The sequence below is a fragment of the Carya illinoinensis genome, chromosome 5 (assembly GCF_018687715.1).
Source record: "Carya illinoinensis cultivar Pawnee chromosome 5, C.illinoinensisPawnee_v1, whole genome shotgun sequence".
Lineage (NCBI taxonomy): Eukaryota > Viridiplantae > Streptophyta > Magnoliopsida > Fagales > Juglandaceae > Carya > Carya illinoinensis.
In genome coordinates this window covers 11185325-11206529 of record NC_056756.1, presented here as the reverse complement: position 1 = coordinate 11206529, position 21205 = coordinate 11185325, and the positions used below count along the sequence as shown (strand labels likewise).

Here is a 21205-nt window from a genome sequence, read left to right as displayed (position 1 = left end):
GACAATCTTGTTTCTGGTATCTTATTTCAATTTTGCTTTCTTTATTTTTATAAATTTATATGATATCTTATTTCTTTACTAATTTTTTTTTTTTTCAGGCACAAGTTGAAAAATTACATTTTTTGGACCTTTGGTTATGTATTTTTAATTTTAGGTTGTAATTTTGAACTTTTGGTTATGTATTTTTAATTTTAAGTTTTAATTTTGGTTATGTATTTTTTAATTAACATTTTGTAATTTTGGTTATGTAATTTTAATGTGTGTATTTAGTTTTAATTTAGTTTTTAATTTTAGTTGCACATTTGAATTTAGTTTTATTTTTTATAGTGATAGATTTTGAATTTAGTTTTATTTTCTAATGTGATGATTTTGGTTAGATAAATTAGAAATCTCAAATTATATTTTAAAAAAAAAATTGATATAGAAGTCCAAATCCGATTAGAGTTGCAAATTGTAAAATTGAAATGTTAATTGGGTTAAAGAAAAAAGTCTAAAAAAAGGCCCAATAAAAAAGCCCAACAAAAAGCCCAACTCCGACTCCGCTCCGACAAGTCGGAGTCGGAGTCGAAGCGGAGTAGGGTGTAAGCGGAGTCGGAGTCGGAGGTCGGATTCGGCCTCCGACAAAGTCGGAGTCGGAGTCGGAGGAGGCCAAATCTGACTCCGATTCAATCGGTGCTCAGCCCTACATTCGATAGATTTAGATTAGATTTGAATAGCGAAAAGTATTATAAATAGTAATAAAAAATAAGTAAATATAATAAAAAATAAAAAATAAAAAAAAATGTTAAAAATATTTGAAATAATAAATAATAGAGTTTCTGTTTTATTTAATCACTCTTTATGTCGATAAAATCTCGTCAATCACGTCGATGTTGCTAATTGGCTTTCGACACACATCTACTTGGCCATCTTGGATATCCAGGCAAAATAATAATAATAATAATAACAATAACAGCACTATTATTTAATAATAATAATAATAATAATGATAATAATAATAATGATGATGACGACTAGACTATTATTTCTTATTACTTGGTTATTATTATTTTTTAATTTTTATTTAATAATTAAAAAAGATAACTATTAGTAAAGTTTATATTTTAATTTTTTTTAATAATTAAATATGTTAAAATAATACTTAAAAGAAGATAATAAAAATTTTAAATATACTAGAATAATAAACAATAGTAAGAAGATAATAAACCTATCATTTTTTTCGTGCCAAAAATTATAACAAATAAAGTTTACAATGGTAAAAATATTATAATGCAAGTCTGTTTGATTATACAAATGAGATGAGATGTTTAGAATAATAATAAATAAAATATTATTATAATATAATTTTTTAATATTAATTTTATATTAAGATTTAAAAAAGTTAAATTATTTATTATATTTTATATAAAGATTTAAAAAAATTGTAATGATGAGTTGAAATGTGACGAGATGAAATTTTTAATTTTGATTAATCAATTTAAATTTATAGTTGATTTTAATTCATATGATCTAATCATTGTAATTTTTTAAAAATTTATATATAAAATATAAAAAATAATTAATTTTTTTAAATTTTAAATAATAATAATATTTAAATTAATATTTTAATAATATTTAATTTAATTTTTTTAAAATTTATTTTATTTTATCTTCTCTTATCTAATACGTACAGGTACGACTAAAAATGCAATGGTTGGTAAATTGACTGCTTTTGACTGAGAAATGTAGGTAGGCATCCATCTTTTCTGGAGGCACCGACTTGACATCATTAAAAGCAATGCCACGTACATGATGTTGCCTCTCCTCTCGTTAAATTTCCAAGTACCAAGTTCGATCTACTGCCTTCTTTTGTATTAATGGTCAATGAATTTGCTCCAGGGACGTGTCAGGGACGTACAGCACCACCATAACTGACCCCGCCACCTTCGTGCATTAACTTTCGATCATTGTTAATAATATATATATAATAATTTATGTAAATATTGTATAATTATTTAAAAAATAAAAATAAAATTTACGATTAAAAGAATTATATGAATCTAGTATTAATTTTTTTTAAAAGATTAAAAGATATTTATACAATCACAATTATAAATATTATTTTTCATATATATATATTTATTTAAAAAAAATGCTTCCTCGCCTATAAACTGATGGGATCAGTTTTAAGTGAAAATTTATTTTTATTGGTAGAATCTATATTTTTTTATACTGCTCGTAAATATATTTAAATTCATATTAATATTTAAATTTAAATTTGATTTATTTTTAGAAATAAGATAAAATAATATGAATTAAAATTAAAGTTGAAAGTTGAAAAAAAAATATTATTTTAATATTATTTTTGTATTAAAATTTAAAAAAATTGAATTATTTATTTTATTTTATATAAAAATTTTAAAAAATTATAATAATTAAATAAGATTAGATAAGATGAGATATTTTGTAAAAGTAAATAAGGCCAAGTCATCTCAAATAGACCCCATAAACTTACTCAATTATTTCAATTCACTATCATTTATAAAAAATTTAGTTCAACTCAACGTTGAAATGCAGTCTCAAGTCTTTCTAATTTCCATGACAAATGGTTTTTACTCCAAACAACTAACTCGGTTGCTATATCAAAAACTCGCTATTGCGACGATTTTTATGTTATTAAGGCAGCAATATGCCAATAACGATTTCGAGCATAATTGGCCAATGACAGCCGACCCCACAAGGCACAAACCGCCAAACTTCATTGCATGCGAAATCCTCAGCATTTCCTTTCAAATCTCTATCTGCTCCTCGTCGAGCAGACTCTCTTCAACGATTATCTTTCTTTATAAAACTGTGTTTGTTGAGATGGTTAACGAATATAATTATCATTACTCTTTATTGTAGGTTACGAGTTGATTGATCGAATTAGAGTTGGAGAAAATGGACTTCTTGTGTTATGCTTACGAAGAGGAAAAAGAAGACGGCCAAATAGACATAGCCAGCAGGCAAGTGGTTCAGGTGGGTGTGATTTCTTTTCCTGTACGGTTTCTTCTGCATTGTGCATATTTTAAAAGTTTATTTTCATGCCCTACCCAACCATTATGCAGTTCAAGAAAAAGTTGGTCCGCGCAGATACTTGCAGTGAGATGCTGCAAATCAAATGCTCTCGCACCCACTTTATGAAATTGATTGGATTTTTGTGGTTCAAAATGTCGCCAATTAAAAAATGTTGCTGGTATTTGTCAACCCACGAGTTATTTGGGGACATTCAAAACTGGACTTGAGATGAGAGAAAGAGGCAACAGAAATTCCTGCCAATGTTTAAAAAATATGTTGAATAGCAAAGATTAACACTTTTTCAAAGAAGTGTGAAAGAGGAATGCTTTACATCGGTATACATGGAGCTTATCCAACTAATGTTCTCATTTTCTATATAACTACTGCAGAGGCAGTGTTCTTTTTGTTGTTGGCTAGATTTTGCTTAACAATGTCAAATTTAGGGGCTGCCCTATACCTGTACCTATGTGCTGCATACAGAAAAGCACACATGTTGATTAAACTCATAATTGTAAGCAGCAAATAGAAGTAATCGAATCTACCAGTATTTATATTTTGGGACAACCATGATGGCTGCCCTTTTGCTTCATTCCCAGTGACAGATTTGATAATGTTGTTCAATAACGTCGCTGCAAAGCAACCTAAACCCCCAGCTAGGGCAGCATAAGCAGATCCTATGCTCTTCATGGCATCTGGGGCTTCCTCGTAGAGAAATTCCAGTAATCCCACTATGCAAAATACTTCAGCTATGCCAATCAGGCAATATTGAATCAACAACCAGTATGCGCTTAGGTTGGGTATTGGAGTCAAGAAATTGAACTCATACCCATGTTTTATTGCATAGTTTCTTCGGTACCTTTCAAAAATCCCAGCCCATGCCACAGAAAGGATTGAAACCGCCATACCAATGCCTATTCTTTGAAGCTGAGAAGCTCCATGAGGATGACCAGTTATGCGTCTCGATAATGGGACAAGTATCAAGTAATAGAGAGACAATATAAGAAATATGCTGAGGCCAGGAAATACTGGCATGCATGTTACCGGGAGTTTCAAATGACCCATGTGGGTGTTTAGAGTATAGGCTTGCTGCACTGAGAGCGTCAAATACTCCGTTAATAATAAGCTAAGCATTATAGTGCAAGCTGGTATGGGGATAAGCTTTAAAAGGATCTTGACCTCCTCTACTTGAGTCACAGTGCAAAGCCTCCAAGGACTCGGATCAGCTCCATCTTCTTTCAGCTGCAAGGCTGCCTTGTCCAACCATCTGGCAAAAGAGCTACATATGTCATATACTGAAATTAATGTATTGGTAAACAAGTTATGGAGAGACATTTTAAGGATCATCGAAGGAAGATTTCCTAAGGTGCTTTTTTTACTCTTTATAACCTTACAGGAAGTAGCAATATAATGTAAAAGAAGTTTTTTCGTACCTAAAATTATCAGTGTGAGCTATCTTTCCACTACCCTGAATTGCAGATTGTTTACCAGGAACCTCATACAACCCGATTAACTCACTGCTGCAGAATGAGGCATTCCTCTTCCGGAATGCAGCTACCAGGACCTGGGCAACCCGTGTAAGAGGGCTGCCTCCTGGCAACCTATGCCTATACATAGGAGTGCCAATAAAGAATGCCATGTTTGATATGCCCATAGCTATTGCCAGTGAACCGAAGGCGGATCCCCATCCATGTTTCATTTGAATGTATACTACAGCAGTGAAGGCCACAATTGCTCCAATTGTAACAGAGAGGTAGAAAAAGTTGAAAAATCTATCCAGGTGAGATTTGTAATCTTTACTTCTTTCATCAAACTGATCAGCCCCAAAAGAAGAAACACATGGCCTTATACCTGCAGCTCCAAATCCTGTCACGTAAAGGACAGTGTTAAGGTAAATCATCTGCCATCTTTTTGCAGGCTCACAACTCCCAAGCAGGAGGGAAAACTGATCACATTTATCTTGGTCCGGCACAAAGATGCTCATTGTTGCGCATAAGGTTATTCCTGTCAAACCCTCCACAAACGAACAGAAAATTTTGATAATTATAGTCAGCATACCTCCTTAAATTTTGAAAGTAAACTAGCTATTAGAAAGACATAATTTCAGTACAGGAAAACATAATAACTGTGTAGCCCTTGCAAATGACTGGAAAAAGGTAGATTTTATAGACTTGTTTGTCTACTTATCCTACCACAAGATAGATTGTCGTGAAGATTGCTATGGTCCAATATCGACCGAGATATGCATCAGCTAGGAAACCACCAAGGACAGAGGATGCTTGTGATATCCCTAGGAAATTGTTTACCGCATTTGATGAACTGGAAAAGGGTCTATGCATAACATAGAACATGAAGGCCACCATGTTAACTGAAAGGCCAAAATAAGCCATTCTCTCTGCCATCTCATTCCCTGGACAAATAAAGACTCAAGTTCACTATCATTTTTAATCATTTCTGATAATTCTTTGCCAGTAAATATATGCTTTATGCCTCTACTTGAATTAAAAACTGAGTGGATCGATCCTTCATTTGCTTACAAACTATAGGTTTGTAAAGGAACTCGTCATTTCCATGAATAACAAGTTAACAACAAACGTGATAACTGTCATTTTCGTTTCTTTTCCACAGTTTTACCAGCGATTAAACAAGAAGATTGAAAAGGAACTTGTATACCGAATATGAAGAAGGCGGCAATCCAACCACCGGTTTTTGAAAGATCAGCAATAGGTTTTCCATGAATATTAACCGGTGTAGTTCCTCCAGTGTAACCTCTCCCAAATGCCGTCCGCCTATCATCGGATTCAATGAAGTAGATTCCTAGTTTCTTTCCTGGAACGGAGTCAGAATTTCCATCCAACGTAGTTGGTGTGTCAATCCCAACTTCAGGTGACTTAATTTCTCCGGTAGCCATTCCTCAACTTCCTGAAAAACCAATCACCATAACAGATTGCAGATGTTATACACAACCATCAGAAACATACCTTATCATATAAGAAATTAAATAAGAATATTGGTCCAATCTAACCCAGAAGGTCAAGCATTTAAAAAAAATATTTAAAAACAAGAAGCAGTATGAAGGCTAAAGCGTAAGAAAGTGCACGCTTTCGTTCATGATTGACTGACCTCTTCGGGCAAGCAACGAAAAGAAAATACTAAATAGACCTATCGTTTACAATGAAGCAAGTACACATATATATTATATATGTTAGGAGAAATGATTTTTACCGTCGGTAAATATAATCGGTGTACAATCGTTTTAAAAAAAATAAATTAATATAAGATTTATATGAAAAAAAAAATTATAATTTTTTTTATTTATTCTGTACAATTATGAAAAAATTTTTTAATATTTTTTTTTTATTTATTCTATACAACCGACTGCCTATCAACTATATTTATCGACTACGTCCAGCAAAGCCCGTATATTAGGCTTAGGATGGAACTGACTTCTGCATGCAAGAAGAGGCTATATCTAAATATCAAAAATTACGGCCCATTTTGATGTTTGAACTTCAGATATTTATGAATATTAATGAATGGGTACAGTGAAGTGAGTTATGTAAAGTTTGCTTAATATATATTTAGAAGTTAAGATAAATTAAAATATATTTATAAGAAGTTAAAAAAAATTTATGTCTCATATGTAAAAAACTGTTAAATTAAAAAATATTGTGAATTTTACGTATAAAAAAATTTTAAATTAAATAATTTAAGAGAGGTGTTTGAATGATTGATTCAATTTAATTGATCTTCGTTTAGTCTAAATCCCAACCCAACGACCAACTGATCGAATTAAAAAGGAATTCAAGTCATTTTCTCGGGACAGTTAGCCTGCATTTTCGTTCCAAAAAAGTCATGGCAAACATTAAAGGAGATCCAACCATTAAAGGAGATCCAACCAACAAGTGAAGACCCACATAGAGGAAGAATCAAATGCAATAAATAGTCATAATAAATACAGATTTATAGAGGATATATACAGTCAGTTGTATACAGATATGTATATGTATATTTATCCAACAATACTATATCAATGGCTCATTGGTATTGTCATTGATCAACGAGGGTTCTAACGGAGTTGAAACTCAAAACACTTTGAAAGTGAAGTTCTTCAGAGGCGACATTAATGGCCACCTTCATTTGTTAGGGTCTGCTGGTACAGCACCATCCTGTATTTTCCATCCTGTATTTACCTATTAATTTGAGTGTAAAATATGGTTAGACATCCGCATCTTTCAAGGGACAGATACTGAATATATTGAATTAATGCGTGGGCTGTGTTTGTGTGTCTTTCTTTCTCAAATTCAATATAATACAAAGGACGCATGTCAGGTTGATTAATTGGAGTGAGAAATATGGTTAGACAGTCATATCCTTCTGAGGCACCGACGTTTACGTCCTTGATTGCGTGCTGGCTGGTGTCTGTTACTCCGGTGTCGTATTCGAAATAATCTACGTATCAGCCGGTTCGTGGGCGCACACCCTTCACCTGAGCTGGCAGACCGGGTTCACTAAAAGTGAACCGGTCTCCCCCTCCGCCCAACGAAGCCCTTGTAGCCTACTTTCTCCCCCACCCCCCGATCGAGTACAGGTTTGGATGGCGTCGCGACGAAAGTGGCTTCTTCTTCTCTGCAATTTCGACACCGGTACGCATTTTTCCCAAACTTCTCACATACTCTCTGTTATTACTCACTCACACTTAGATTCTCACCACTCACGCACACGCACTTTGATTTCGCACTGATAACCCAGACCCACAAATTGTTTCCTCCCGTCGAGTAGTGCCACACATCACGGTCATCACGGTTGTCGGACGCCCCCATGCCGGTAAGCCCATTCTTCGTTCATATACAAATAGATCTGAAATTTATAGGGTTTGTAGTCGATCTAAAATTTGAAATTTTGCCCCAAATTACAGAAAGTGGATCTCAAAATATAGGGTTTGTACTCGATATTTCGTTTGTAATTTTGCCCCAAATCACTGAAAGTGGATCTCAGAATGGAGCATTTGTAGGCGATCTGTACTTTGTAATTTTTTCCTATGAAGTATGTACTATGTACCACAATTTCTATCCTATGGAGTATTCTTTGCAGTGGGGAAATCGTAGTTATTGAGGGATCTTAACTAGTTTATATATTTAGATTGTCAAGAAAAATTAGGAATTCGGAATTTAAAGATCAAGAAGTTGTTGCATAAACAAAAAACTGCCATTGGCCTTTTTCTTTTTTTTTCTTATTTTATCTTTGCTTTATCTTTGTTTGGGGGTAAGAATATCATTCAAATTCCATATAGTTGATTATGAATGTGAATTGACCTCTATAATTTCTGGGAATATGTGTTTTAAAAGATATTTTTAGTAATAATCCTAAGCTTGTGATTTTATTATAAATCTGGTAAATTGATTGTTCCAATGTAAACCAATTGTTATTTTGCCCATGGTATCTGATGTCCGGACTTAATACTTTATTGTGGCTGGTCATTTCGTTTAAAGGGCTTAGATTGAATTACTTAGAGCATCCCCATCTGATTTTACATCTTCATCCCTATAATTTAACTCAAATACTCATTTTTTCAAATTTATCCCTAAAATTTGTTTATCTTCTAAAAACCTCTTACATCTCATTCCCCATCCCTATTTCTATTCTTTTAAATAATATTTCTCTATTCTTTTTTTATTACTTTTTTCTTTCTATTCCATTTACAATCTTAACTACTAACTCTTTTATCTTATTATCTTTTTTTTCAAATATCACTTTCTACTAAATATTTATTGGAAATTTTGACTATCCAATACAGTATTTTTTTTAAATAGAAATTCGTATTATAAAAATAAATTTTTTTTATTAATTAGTGCATTTTCTACCGTGATGACAAATTTAATTAGAAGAGTATTCAATATCTCTAATGAAAAACCGAAAGTCACGTATTGATGATAAAATTTTTTAATTGGATGAAACGGTAATTTTTCAGCAACTTTTCTTCAACGGTAATATTTCTGTCATTTCTCCAACGGTAATATTTTTTGTTTTTTATTTTTTTTCCCAACGGTAAATTTTTTTATCTTTTCTCCAACGGTAACTTTTTTTGTCTTCTCTCTAACGGTAACATTTTTATTCCTATGTGTAACGATATGAGTAATTCCTCTATAAATATACAAACTCAAGCCTCATTTCCTCTATAGAACCAAACTTCTATTGTATCCTTTGATCTCCTACTCATTTCATCAAATGGCTCGTACTTTCTTTCGCAAATTATTGACATACATATCCTTTGAAGATGATAGCGATGTTCAAAATATGGAGGCGGATGGACAGTTATCGAGGTGACGTGGCAATAGCCAACGTCGTAAGTTTATTCGACGTGATCATGTTCAGGGACACGAGCGTCTATTTCGTGATTACTTTGCTGAAAATTCAGTATATCCCTCGAATCTATTTCGAATGAGATTTCGGATGAGTCATCTCCTATTTCTTCATATTCTAAATGAAGTAGAGTCTTACGACCCGTATTTCGTCCAGAGAAGAGATAATGCCGGCCGACTCGGTTTATCTTGTATGCAAAAAATCACCGCAGTACTTAAAATGCTGGCGTATGGAGTTACTGGAGATTTTATGGATGAATACATACGTATTGGTGAAAGTACCGTAATGGAGAGCCTAAAAAAATTTACTGAGACAGTAGTAATTGTTTTTTCAGAAGAATATCTAAGGTCTCCAACTGCTAATGATATAGGCCGATTGCTTGCAGTTGGTGAACAACGAGGATTCCTAGGAATGCTGGGAAGCATTGATTGCATGCATTGAAAATGGAAAAATTGTCTCGCAGCTTGGAAAGGTATGTACTCCGGCCACATCCGTGAACCAACTATTATTTTAGAAGCAGTTGCTTCATATGATCTCTGGATATGGCATGCATTTTTTGGTATGCCCGGTTCACATAACGATATTAATGTGCTAGAGAGATCTTTTATTTTTACGGAACTTGCCCAAGGGCGTGCTCCTCCAGTCAATTACACTATCAATGGCAACGACTATACTATGAGCTATTACCTTGCGGACGATATTTATCCCAAGTGGCGAATTTTTGTGAAGACGATTCCATCACCACATGGGAATAAGAAGAAAAATTTTGTGAAAGCACAAGAATCTGCAAGGAAAGATGTCGAGCGTGCATTCGGGGTACTTCAACAACGATTTGCTATCATTCGTGGACCTTCCCGAATGTTTAAAGTGAAGGAATTAACGAATATAATGAAAATATGTGTTATTCTACATAATATGATAATTGAAGACAAGCGTGATGATAGTGAGAGTCTGAACATTGAATATAATCAACTTGATGATAATCTCTCCGAATTGTCGCGCAATCATACAACTGAGCTTACGGACTTCATCCAGCGTCATCATGATATTAGAGACAGCTCGGCACATCATCAGCTTCAAGAAGATCTAATTGAACATCAATGGCTTTTATATTCACAACATTAGTTAGGGTTGCTTTAGATTTTATTATTTCCTTAATGTAATTGGTGACCTATGTTTAAGTTAATCTGATTTGCATTTGTATTTCGTTATTGTTATCAATTTTTCAAATATATTAATGGTAATCAAGTTTGTTTCTGAAAATGTCATTGAGTCATTAATTGCACAACCCTATCATACTTCCCATATTATCAAATACAAAAAAGATTAATTACATGTATTTTTACAAACATAAAATAAGAAATCAAATACAAAATAATCAATCCAAATTGTCGGACCGACTGCGTCTCGCCATGACCTCCCTCTGGAGTTGCTGGAAAAACTGCCGCTGCAATTCTGGCATGACACTCACATCCATCATCATAGTGCGCTGATCTGATTCTTTTTTCGCAAGCTCCACTTTCTCAGCCTCCAACCGCAGCTGTTCGTCCTCTTGACGTAATTTTCTGGCCTCCGTCTCCTTGTCATATGCCATCTTCTCGGCTTTAAGACGAAAAAACTCTTTTTCCTGAGCACGTGACTCCTCCAACAGAGTATACTTCATCTTCCTGAGTTGGAAGTTCTCCTCTGCATGCTGGCCTTAGGCCTTTCATTTTCCTTTCTTAGCTTTCCTTCCAATTGGTCGGTCGGGCTCGATAACTTCATTCTCCATCACACTATCCGCCTTGAGATCAAAAACTGAATCAACTGTAGCTCCAGAACATCGAGTTGGGGTCGGGGATGGGGACATCATCTTTCTCCGCTTTGGATCCTCCTTTGTCGCGCGCCAAATCCACTTAGGTTGGTCCTTCAACAGGCACCAACAATGCTCGAACTAGAATGAGTATTTCTCTAGCGATTGGTACATAACCTTCACTTTGTCAAACTTGTAAGGGAAAAATAAACCAAGGTTAACTCAATAATTGTTGACAGAAATTGTTTGAGTATAAGGACTCTGGGATTTGATAATGTTACCTTGTCTTGCTCGGTCATGCCACTTTGATTTAACCCTTCAACTTGGGCTAGTTTCGCACAAAATTTGTTTGTGGCCTTTTGGATCACCGGTGAATTAAAGACTTTATTTTTCACTCATTTGTGGTTTTTTTAAATTATTGAAAGTACTCAAATTTTTTTTCCCAAAGTTGGGAGTGTTTTTTATTTGTTCCCTGGACGGCATCAAGGCTACAATTTAGCCATTCGGAAACAAGTAACTTGTCTTCCTCGGAAGTGAAATTCGCACCCATCACTGATTTCCTAACGCCGATAGGCTCGTTAGGGGGTAGAGGTGGAGAGTCATCAAGGGTCAATGGAGATGTTCCACATTGCCCACCATAAGTGGGCTCGAGTTGAGGATCTTGACTTAGGAGGTTCGTGAAGTACATATGGCCTCCGTCTTGTAAATCCATTGTCAAAAACGCATTGAAAATGTTAGAAACGAAATTTGTAAAGTTTGGGGTGTTAGTCCGGGTGGATGGCTCAGAAACCGTTTGATATGATCTTGGAAAGTTGGCCACCCACTGATGGCTGTTACAACCGGTTGCCAATACTTATTGGCCGTCCTGATTAGCCAAAATGACCATTAAATTTTCCATATCCCCACAAACGGTTGTCATCATCACAGCCTTGTGGTTTAGTTTACACATAATATAAATCAATTAATCCATAATACCAAACAACATGCAAAACAAAATAATCCTAAATACGAGCATCCACATCCAGTTCTACATCCATATCGAATATATAAATAATTAAAAAGACTCAGAGTGGTGTAAATATTAACACCATATGTAAGCAAGGAGCCCAACATCGAATGATTGCAAAATCTCACCCGAACCCCGATTGTCTTTTGTGAAAAGTACTACAAACTGCAATATGGCAATTCGGATGAAAATTACCCCGCCATATCGATGGGGCCCCATACACACTTCTGACATAACCCGCACTATAACACCACATCACAGTCTAATATAAACTCTCTCCCCCGAGAGATACGCAACACTGCAAATGACCCAACATCAAATATCAAAATGAGCAAACTATTTTATTCCAAGGATAGTTGCAATATTCCATCAATTCAAGCATATAGAAAATGAGCATGTTGGGCTATTAATACCTATCATAATATAGAGTTATGTGGAGAGAAATTCCACTCTCTAATTATATTAAAACATAGGAGTCCAAAAGGCCAAAAAAAGCATTTTCCAAACACAAGTTCTTAATAACAAACAAGAGCAATAGACTAAATTAAAGGGGTCGAATACAGCATGTTAAAGGAGCAAAAGCAAGTTCTTAATAGCAGCATGTTATTGGAGCACCAATAAAAATACCATCAATTCAAGATGATTTTAAAAATCATTCTTGCATTTCCAACAAGATTTAATAAAAGTATGATCAACTATTATATATGTGAAGTATTCATCTATCTCTAAAAAGATAAAGATCAAATGTCCACCACGTATGGAATTAATCCATTCAAGTCTCTAATCAGAGATAAAAATTAAAATCTAGAAAGTAGTTGTAGTGAAATTAATTGTCTTCTCAAATAATCACAGGTTACAAAGATTACATAATGTATTTTTACAAATTGCATAATGAAAACAGAATTTAGAAGAGAGATCACAACATTCAGGGGCAAATTCAACATTGGATATGAAAGACCAAGAAACAGCAGCCAAGAAGCATGCTTTGAAGGAAAAAGATATGGAAAAAAATCTAGATCCAAAATTCATCAAGCAAAGATGTTCACAGCAACTGAAAACCAATCTTGGATCACCAAAGATTCAAAATCATAAATCTTTTCTGGCCAACCAAACAATACATGTGAGCTAGATAATCATCACAGGAAAAGAGTAAACATTTTCGCAGCAACCAAACAATAGAGGAAGCACTACAACAAAATTGATCTTTTCCCACTAGTTCTTTTTCCACTATATGTGCTCATGAAGAATAATTACTTCTTGTTACAAAATGTATTAGTGGAAAAAAATATGTTCTTTTATCACCATTTTATATCCCACGGTTTCAAAATAGTGGATAAAACTGCTTTTTGCCACGACTTTATCTAGTGGAAATAAATTAACCTTTTGATACTAAGGAGGAGAGATGGCAAAAGAAAAAAAAAACCTTTTCCCACGACTTTTTGTCGCCGCAAATAAGTATTCTAGTTTACTCTAACCATTTAATCATCATCGTTGGATTAAATTTAGATCAAACGGCCCACATTAAATTAAAACCCTAATATTTCCCCCCACCCCCCATTCACTCTCTCTCTCTCTCTCTCTCTCTCTCTCTCTCTCTCTCTCTCTCCCGTCAGCTCCCCCGCGCCGCACCCCCTCCCCATTCACTCTCTCTCTCCTCGGCTCCATCCCAGGCCACCGTCGCCGCCACCGAGCACGACCACCTCGTCGGACCCAACCACCCCACCCCACGCCTCCCTCTCCCTCTCTTCCCTTTCTCTCTCCCCGAGGCAAGCCCAAACCGAGTCCCTCACTCGGTTCCCTGCCGTCGTGAGCCAATTTGACGACAGGGGTTGAGCCGCACCACCACCAGCAGCCCCCCACCTCGCCGATGACCAGCTTCCTCCCTTTCCCACAGCCGAAGCCCCCCAATTTCCCTCTCCCTCGCACGCTCCATCTCCCTCTCGGCATTCTCTTCATCACGGCCCAGATCCGCCGCTAGGCCCACCGTGAGCCACCTCGACCATCTCAACTCCTTCCTCCCTCGCGTTCTCTCTCTCACGGATCCCCTGTGCACAGATTGGTTGATCTGCCACCTTGTGCACAGATTGGTAAAATCCTACCTTTATATATTTAGAGTAGATGGACGTGTATATATAGCGTGGTGTTTATTACTTAGACAGATTTATATTCATGGATATGTAGTATTTTGGTTATGTTGTTGTGGAAGTCGGAGGAAAACAGATTGGTTGTGATGTTGTTGTTGGATTGTGAAGGTAAATGATTTGCAATATTTAATCTTCTACATACATATATAATCTTTTGCTTGAACAAGGTAAATGATTTGCAATATTTTTCACTAATATGCTTGCATATATATATATATATATATATATAAATATATAAGTCTTGAAGTTATGGATCAAAAACTAGTAGGGGTATTTTTCATCTTAATCAGGATGATCATATATTTTGGTATTACAATACATTCTTATTAATATATTATTAGTTCTTATTAATATGACTGAACTCATATCTGAATGTGGAGGATGGGTAATGTATCTTAGTGGTGATCTAATAGTGAGGAGGGATTAAATTGTAAGGCTTGATATTATGAAGAGGGTTATATTTCAAGGATTAAGTGATGACTTGTATATGTATGAGTTGGAATGTGTTGTGTGAATGAAGCTTATAAAGTTAGTGATTGTGTTTGAATTGTTATATAATTGATATGGATGGAATTATATATACTGAATATGGTTGTAGGTGAAGTACTTATAAAAAATATATATATAGTTGTAGGTGAACTGTGATTATACTCTAATTAGAGACTTGAAAATGCATGAGTAATTAACTAGCTATATAGCATGTTAATGTAAATTTTTACTTTTTTAGGCGTACACTAACTATACTTGGGTCCTTAATGCATGATTTTTTTATTTTATTTTTTTTAAATATTGAAGTTAATAGCATGGTTCTTGGAACTATTTGATTCTTTTTTGGATGAAGTGGCTTTTCTTGCACAGGGCTGAGAGAAAATCTCTAGTTTGTGTTGCTGATAATTATACCTACCGGCTTCATATTTTAGATGTCCTGCCCCTATGCAAACAGGTGAGAATTAAACTTGATTCAACTATGCATACATATACATCAGATTAGTGTTATGTTATGCTTTTGGATGTAAGAAATAAATGGAACCTGATTTGGTGTTAGATTAGTGTTGGATTGGATTTGATTGTGTATGGAGGAAGGGTTGTATTGGTATACTTGGTTGAGTAATGTGATTGTGTATGCTTGTGTTACCTGTATTGGTATGCAATGCAGGATCTGAACACTTATCTCAATATTTGAGTGTTGTAATTTTGTTAAGGAGTAATACTTGGGTCTTTTTGTGTCTTAGGGTGCTGTCAGTAAATTTAATTGATCTTTTTTGGGCTTTGTACAGACCTTTTGCTCTCAAATATGCTGCTGAAACTGCTTGCACTATGCTTCGTGTATACCAAGTAGTTGAACATGAGAATGTGCCATTTCATTTTGCTTATATTCTTTTTGGTTGAATCTTTTGTCAATGAAACTCAAGAAGTCTGATGTTTTTTTTTCTTGGAACTATGGTGCCATTTCTTTTCTTCAAGATGATGACAAGAGATGTCGTTTGGAACTCAAGTATACATTTGAGATCAAAAGAGCAATTAGATGAGTTTTGCCAATACAATTGTGTTTTTATTTTTTTATATTTCTTTCTCTCTTTCTTTCCCCTCTTGTGAACTGCAAACATGTTTGTGTTGGTAGTAATTTATTTGAATGTTGATTAGTAGGTGTCAAACAATATCAATTTTTTCTTTTTACAATTATTTTTTTACGGCATTCAAGGATGTTCTTGATTCGGGATTTTTAGGATATATTTCTAGGTGATATTTCTAGGTGATAGGATATATTTCTAGGTTATATTTCTAGTTGATAGGATATATTTATAGGATATATTTCTAGGTGATAGTTTCCATAGTTGTGTAATATACAATTGTAAATCCTTCCATATCTGTACAAATTGTCAACGATTGTAAATCTTTCCATAAGATGACATTTTCTGCTTTTACAATTTTTTTTTCTGAATTATTTTATATGTGATATTTAGTAATTTAGTTGAATGTTGATTAGTAGGTGTGAAACAATATCATTATTTTTATTTTTACAATTATTTTTTTTCTGAATTCTTTTACTATTTGCCGCAAATATGTCTCGTGGCAAATACACTTTTTTTTTGCCAGAAAATATTTTTTTCCCACCAAATGCTCTAGTGGGTAATATTAATACCCACCAGCACATTTCGTCATAAAATATAGTATTTCTCACTAACCAATCTAATTTGAGTAACTTTTTACCACGAAATTCGTTGGCTATCTCCACTATCTATTTGGTGGAAAAATGTCACAATTTCCCATCAATTTATGAATTAGTAGAAAAAAATACTTAGTGTCACCAACTTTAAGTCACTAGTCTCCCACGGATAGATTTAGTGGGTAAAAATCATTTCCCACTATGACTATAGTTTTTCCAACCACATGCCCTTGCGGCAAAAACTAACAAAGGTTGTAGTGAAGGAAAATATGACAGAAACATCATTTGGATTTTCGGGGTTCCCAAACAATCACAGAAGGAAAAACAGGGCAGCAAACATTTTCTGAACTTCGCACCAACCAAACAGGGGCACAATTCATCAAAACGCAAGCCAAATCTCATCTCATTTCACAGCAACCAAACGGGTTACTCAAGAAAATATGACACCAAACCGCAACACATTTTCACAGCAACCAAACGGGTTGCTCAGGAAAAAATCAAAGGAAACCTCCAGTCTATTTTCGTAGCAACCAAACAGATAACTCAGGAAAAAAGAAATCCAAACCGAACAGAAATTTTCACAGCAACCAAACGGATAACTCAGGGAAATAGCCACAAGAAAACCCTAAAAATTTTCACAGCAACCAAACAGATCCCAAATGCCCTTCAAACGGTAATTAGATTCGCACATACCAAACATAAAAAAGAAAGAGGATTCGCACCGAGAGAGGGTTGGTCAGGAGAGGAGAGGCGATTATTGGAGCACCAACCATCGAGAGGGATGAACGCGGGACAGGATGCGGAAATGGGATTCGGAGATGTACAGTAGGTCCCTAAAGATGGGGATTTCCTATACACCCCGAAAATTAGAACCCCATTTTAGGGAACCGGATGGAGGGCTGGTTTTAGAGAAAACCCTAAAAATTTCAACAAATAATAGGGAAACGGGGGGGATGGGGAACCGAATGGAGATGCTCTTACAGGTCTTGCGACACAGTGAGCCTGAGAAATTTCTCATTGGCTTCCTGTTACTATTTCCCTACTTCTGTCACTTCCCCGCCAATTTCATGCCTGCAAATAGATGTCCAAATGTCATAGCACTTTGTCCTCATCTTTAGGTTTTTTCTTCAACTCAAAAGCTTATTCAATTCCTATGATGTCAACTTAAATATTAGTTTAGCACAGACTATGTTTTTTTAATGCACTAATATCTTTGCAAAGCAACCATAAGTTCTTAAACAGAATATCCCTTCATCGTGTTTTTATTATTTTCTGTAGGAATAAAAGCATATCCTTTTATTTATGAAAACTAGTAAGGTTAGAGTGACGTGTTCCATTATTTAAATAGGTATTTACAAATCTGAACTTGGGAAAAACTCCAGTTATTTATTGTAACATCAAAAGTTTGTAAAACAATTGATTCATTGGGGTTTATCTTGTTGTTTGAAGGTTGAAGCCCCCCTTATTTGAAAAAATTGTGGGTTTTCTTATGCAGAGCTTTAAACATTCTTGATTTCTCATTTTTTAGCCTCATTGGCTTCCTTTTCGTATGGTTTAAGGTTCTATTTGTTTCATTTATTTGCTTATCAGTTCATTACTTGATAAAACAAGAATATTTGCTTATGAATTTAACATTCAGGTTATTTTTCCTTTTTGTAGTGGGAATCTATTAGTTACTACTTAACGCTATCATTGTTGCTTAATCCCTAATGAATGTAACTACAAATTTTTGTCAGGGCTTTTGCTTCTTTAGGAGGGTTTGGGCATAAAAATTGTAAAGCAATTAGAGGTTCTTTTTTTTTTTTTTTTGGGCACCGGTTGTAAAAAAAAAAAAAAAATTGATTTTGGCAATTATGCAATGTATGATTTATGAGTTTTGTAGGTATGCTAATAGAAAGGAACTGCCGCTCTTGTTCTCAGGTTGAAGGAGGACAAGAAGTTGTAAACCAAGCAGAGATGGATGCCATTTTCTCTAGCAAATAATTGGCTCTAATTCTACTCTAATTCTCAGTGCACAGACATTAGAAGATGCGAGCTTGCTTAGTTGATTATTTGGAGTCTTGTTGTTTATAGTTTTGGATTTCGAGTTTGGTCGAGTTGATGTATTCGATCTTGCTCAGTTAATGATTTGAATCTTTTATGATGTATTCTCATATCAGTTCATCCATTGTATAGTTTTGGATTTCAAGTTTTTGATGATGTATTCTCAAACTTGTTATAGTTTTGGATTTCAAGTTTTTAATGAAGAATCGAACTGCAATTTTTACTATTGGCAGTTTTTGAATTTGCTTCTGAAGTTATATTCTTGAGTGATGTCTATTTTTGCCATTTACAATTTTTACTTTGCTGCTGCAGGAAAGTACACTGTTGTTTTTATTTCACAGATGCAATGCTATATAAATAAAAACACAAAAGCATAGAATTTGTGAAAAACTCCAGTTATTTATTGTAACATCATAAGTTTGGTACCATATAGCACATAAAGTAACATCACCACAACTTTACAAGTGACCCGTCTAACTACAATGCTTACAAACTTAACCAATCAGTTAAGTCCCCAACACAACATTAACAAAACTAATTTTACCTCTCTTTTGATGTTTTTCCTCTCTTTGATGGAGTTCTCCCTCTCTCTACTGGAGATCTCTTTTCTTGGCAACTGGATTGTCATTGTATTATTCATGAAGGTTTTGGGATGTGTTTGTGATTCTGAGAATTAAGATATGTTATATTTTTGCCATGAAAAAATGGGCAAAATGAAAAAAGAAAAGTTAATGATTAATGAAACTTTAACTTCTTAAGCTACAATAATAATAGGGGAACTTACAAGATTTGATTACTATATATGTCTTGCAATCCACTGATAGGGGAAGGGACTATACTTTGCATATTATTTCTCTCACATAACCAAAGATATCCATTCAATCCACCACTGCAAAAGGACAACAACAGGTACAAGTAGTTAAGCTGCAGGATGTATATAATGGAAAACGATTACAATGATTCAATCTCTCAAAGAAATTTCTCATGCAGGGGTAGATGGAAACATATTCTATAATACTGGCTATTTTGTAAAGCCATAGGATGAACATGATGTCCATAAAGTAGATCAAACATCACACTATTCCTAACCTTCTCTTCCTCCTGCATAAACCAGATTGAAGAGGAGTACACTTGAGCATTCAAAGCATAAAAAATAAAACATCAACTTTATCAGGCTTTTCATTGATGGTAATGGCCCTAATAACCCAATAAATTATATCCATCCACAGTACTTGACACTATAGGAGATGAACCTAATTATAAGATAAGTGCTGCCCAATTTAGCAAAATGAATTGATTGATTTATGCATTTGGAGGAAACTAAAGATGCTCATTGACAAGAATCAACAGACTAGTTTACCATGAAACTCATTGACAAGAATCAATAACTAGTTTACCCTGAAACAAGACATAAAAAACAATATAGTATAGAACCAAATACAAATAAACCCCTATTGCATACTGCTAAAGTTCCTTCAAGCTTCTTTGTTGCAGCAAGCAACTTCTTCTCATCAATGAACGACAACTTGACAACATCCTGTTTTTATGGTCATCAATTTTCTGTATTTTTCTGGTAGAGCACTTGAACAGAGTTGAACTGTAACATGAAAGTAACAGGCTTACCCACCACCACAGGTAGCAGAAAGAAAAATAACTCAATAAATTAATCCCCATAAAAAAGAAGGGAAAAAAAAAAAAAAAAACCTTGCGGCTGGAAGTGTTCCCATGAGCTGATCAAAGGGTTTAAAAGGCTTCCTCAAAAAAAAAAAAATGTAATTTCTAAATCAATAAGATCTTTGAGATCAGAAGCAAAAGGAGCATAGTGGTAGGGATAAAACTTGAGAGAGGCAGTAGATAGATGCAAATTCGAAACTCAATGGTCTTTAATCAAAGTTACACGAAGTCGAACCTTAATCGGTCATTAATCAGATAAATTTATTGAGCAGTTAGTGTTGGGAGCTGTTCTGACACATAGACGATTCTAAATAAAGGAGGGACGAAATTTAACGTGGTTCGGCAATTGCCTACGTCCACAGCTGCTGTTATTTCACTATGAAATGATTTTTACAGAAAAAAATTTCTCTCTGCTCACCCACTCTCTTCCTCTCTTCTTTCTCTTTTGCACTCTCTACTGCACGCTGCAGTCTGCACCCTTAAGCTCTCCTATTTATAGGAGAGCAGATCACTACGTTGCAGCAATTTGCTGCATGATTCTTGGGGAGGTGGGGAGGTGCCTAACAATTACAAAAGCACCGAACGGTGCCTAATAAACCAAAGAAGCAAACGGTGCATGGCTCACCGTTTGCTATTTTGTCTCCATCTGCAACAATCTCCCACTTGGAGACAAATGAGTTTATATATCTTCATAGCAATCATCACAGCAACTTCAAGTCATGCCTTTAAGTACGAAGTCCAACTGAAGCTATACACAGCTTTAGTTTGTCAGCAGTAACTACTTTTGTGAACATGTCTGTTGGATTCTCTGTTCCTCGTATCTTCTCAAGTATCAGCTGTCCACTATCGAGAAGAGATCGGATAAAATGGTATCGCAACTGTATGTGTTTTGTTCTGGAATGAAAGGCTGGATTCTTTGCAAGAAAAATAGCACTCTGACTATCACTGTGCAGAATGCCTTTTTCATTCTTCTTTCCCAATTC

General features: G+C 34.7%; 1 protein-coding gene and 1 long non-coding RNA gene across 6 annotated transcripts; one reads left to right on the top strand and one right to left on the bottom strand.

Moving 5' to 3' along the window:
* Nucleotides 1-3287: 3287 nt before the first annotated feature.
* On the bottom strand, nt 3288-6310 carry LOC122311289 (protein NRT1/ PTR FAMILY 6.1). 4 transcript variants are annotated; one of them, XM_043125778.1, is made up of 5 exons: nt 6157-6310; nt 5707-5955; nt 5226-5443; nt 4467-5047; nt 3288-4300 (listed from the first exon to the last, which is right to left on the bottom strand). In XM_043125778.1, exons 2-5 carry the CDS (start codon nt 5942-5944, stop codon nt 3409-3411), a joined length of 1929 nt encoding a protein of 642 aa, XP_042981712.1. In that variant the 5' UTR covers nt 5945-5955; nt 6157-6310; the 3' UTR covers nt 3288-3408. The 4 variants fall into 4 exon arrangements, with proteins under 4 accessions (XP_042981712.1, XP_042981713.1, XP_042981711.1 ...); XM_043125779.1 differs by lacking the exon at nt 5226-5443; XM_043125777.1 differs by lacking the exon at nt 6157-6310 and having other exon boundaries at nt 5707-6149.
* Nucleotides 6311-7277: 967 nt separating this feature from the next.
* LOC122309512 lies at nt 7278-18754 on the top strand. 2 transcript variants are annotated; one of them, XR_006242445.1, is made up of 4 exons: nt 7278-7679; nt 7786-7860; nt 15197-15281; nt 18426-18754. It is a non-coding gene; the product is annotated as an uncharacterized LOC122309512 (long non-coding RNA). The 2 variants fall into 2 exon arrangements; XR_006242444.1 differs by having other exon boundaries at nt 7279-7860.
* Nucleotides 18755-21205: the final 2451 nt, after the last annotated feature.

Coding starts and splice junctions, on each gene's coding strand:
- LOC122311289 (XM_043125778.1), bottom strand. CDS start 5,944: ATGGCTACCGGAGAAATTAAGTCACCTGAAGTTGGGATTGACACACCA. Junction 5,048..5,225: donor TCACGACAATCTATCTTGTG/GTAGGATAAGTA, acceptor TCGTTTGTGGAG/GGTTTGACAGGAATAACCTT. Junction 4,301..4,466: donor GCTCACACTGATAATTTTAG/GTACGAAAAAAC, acceptor CTCTTTTGCCAG/ATGGTTGGACAAGGCAGCCT.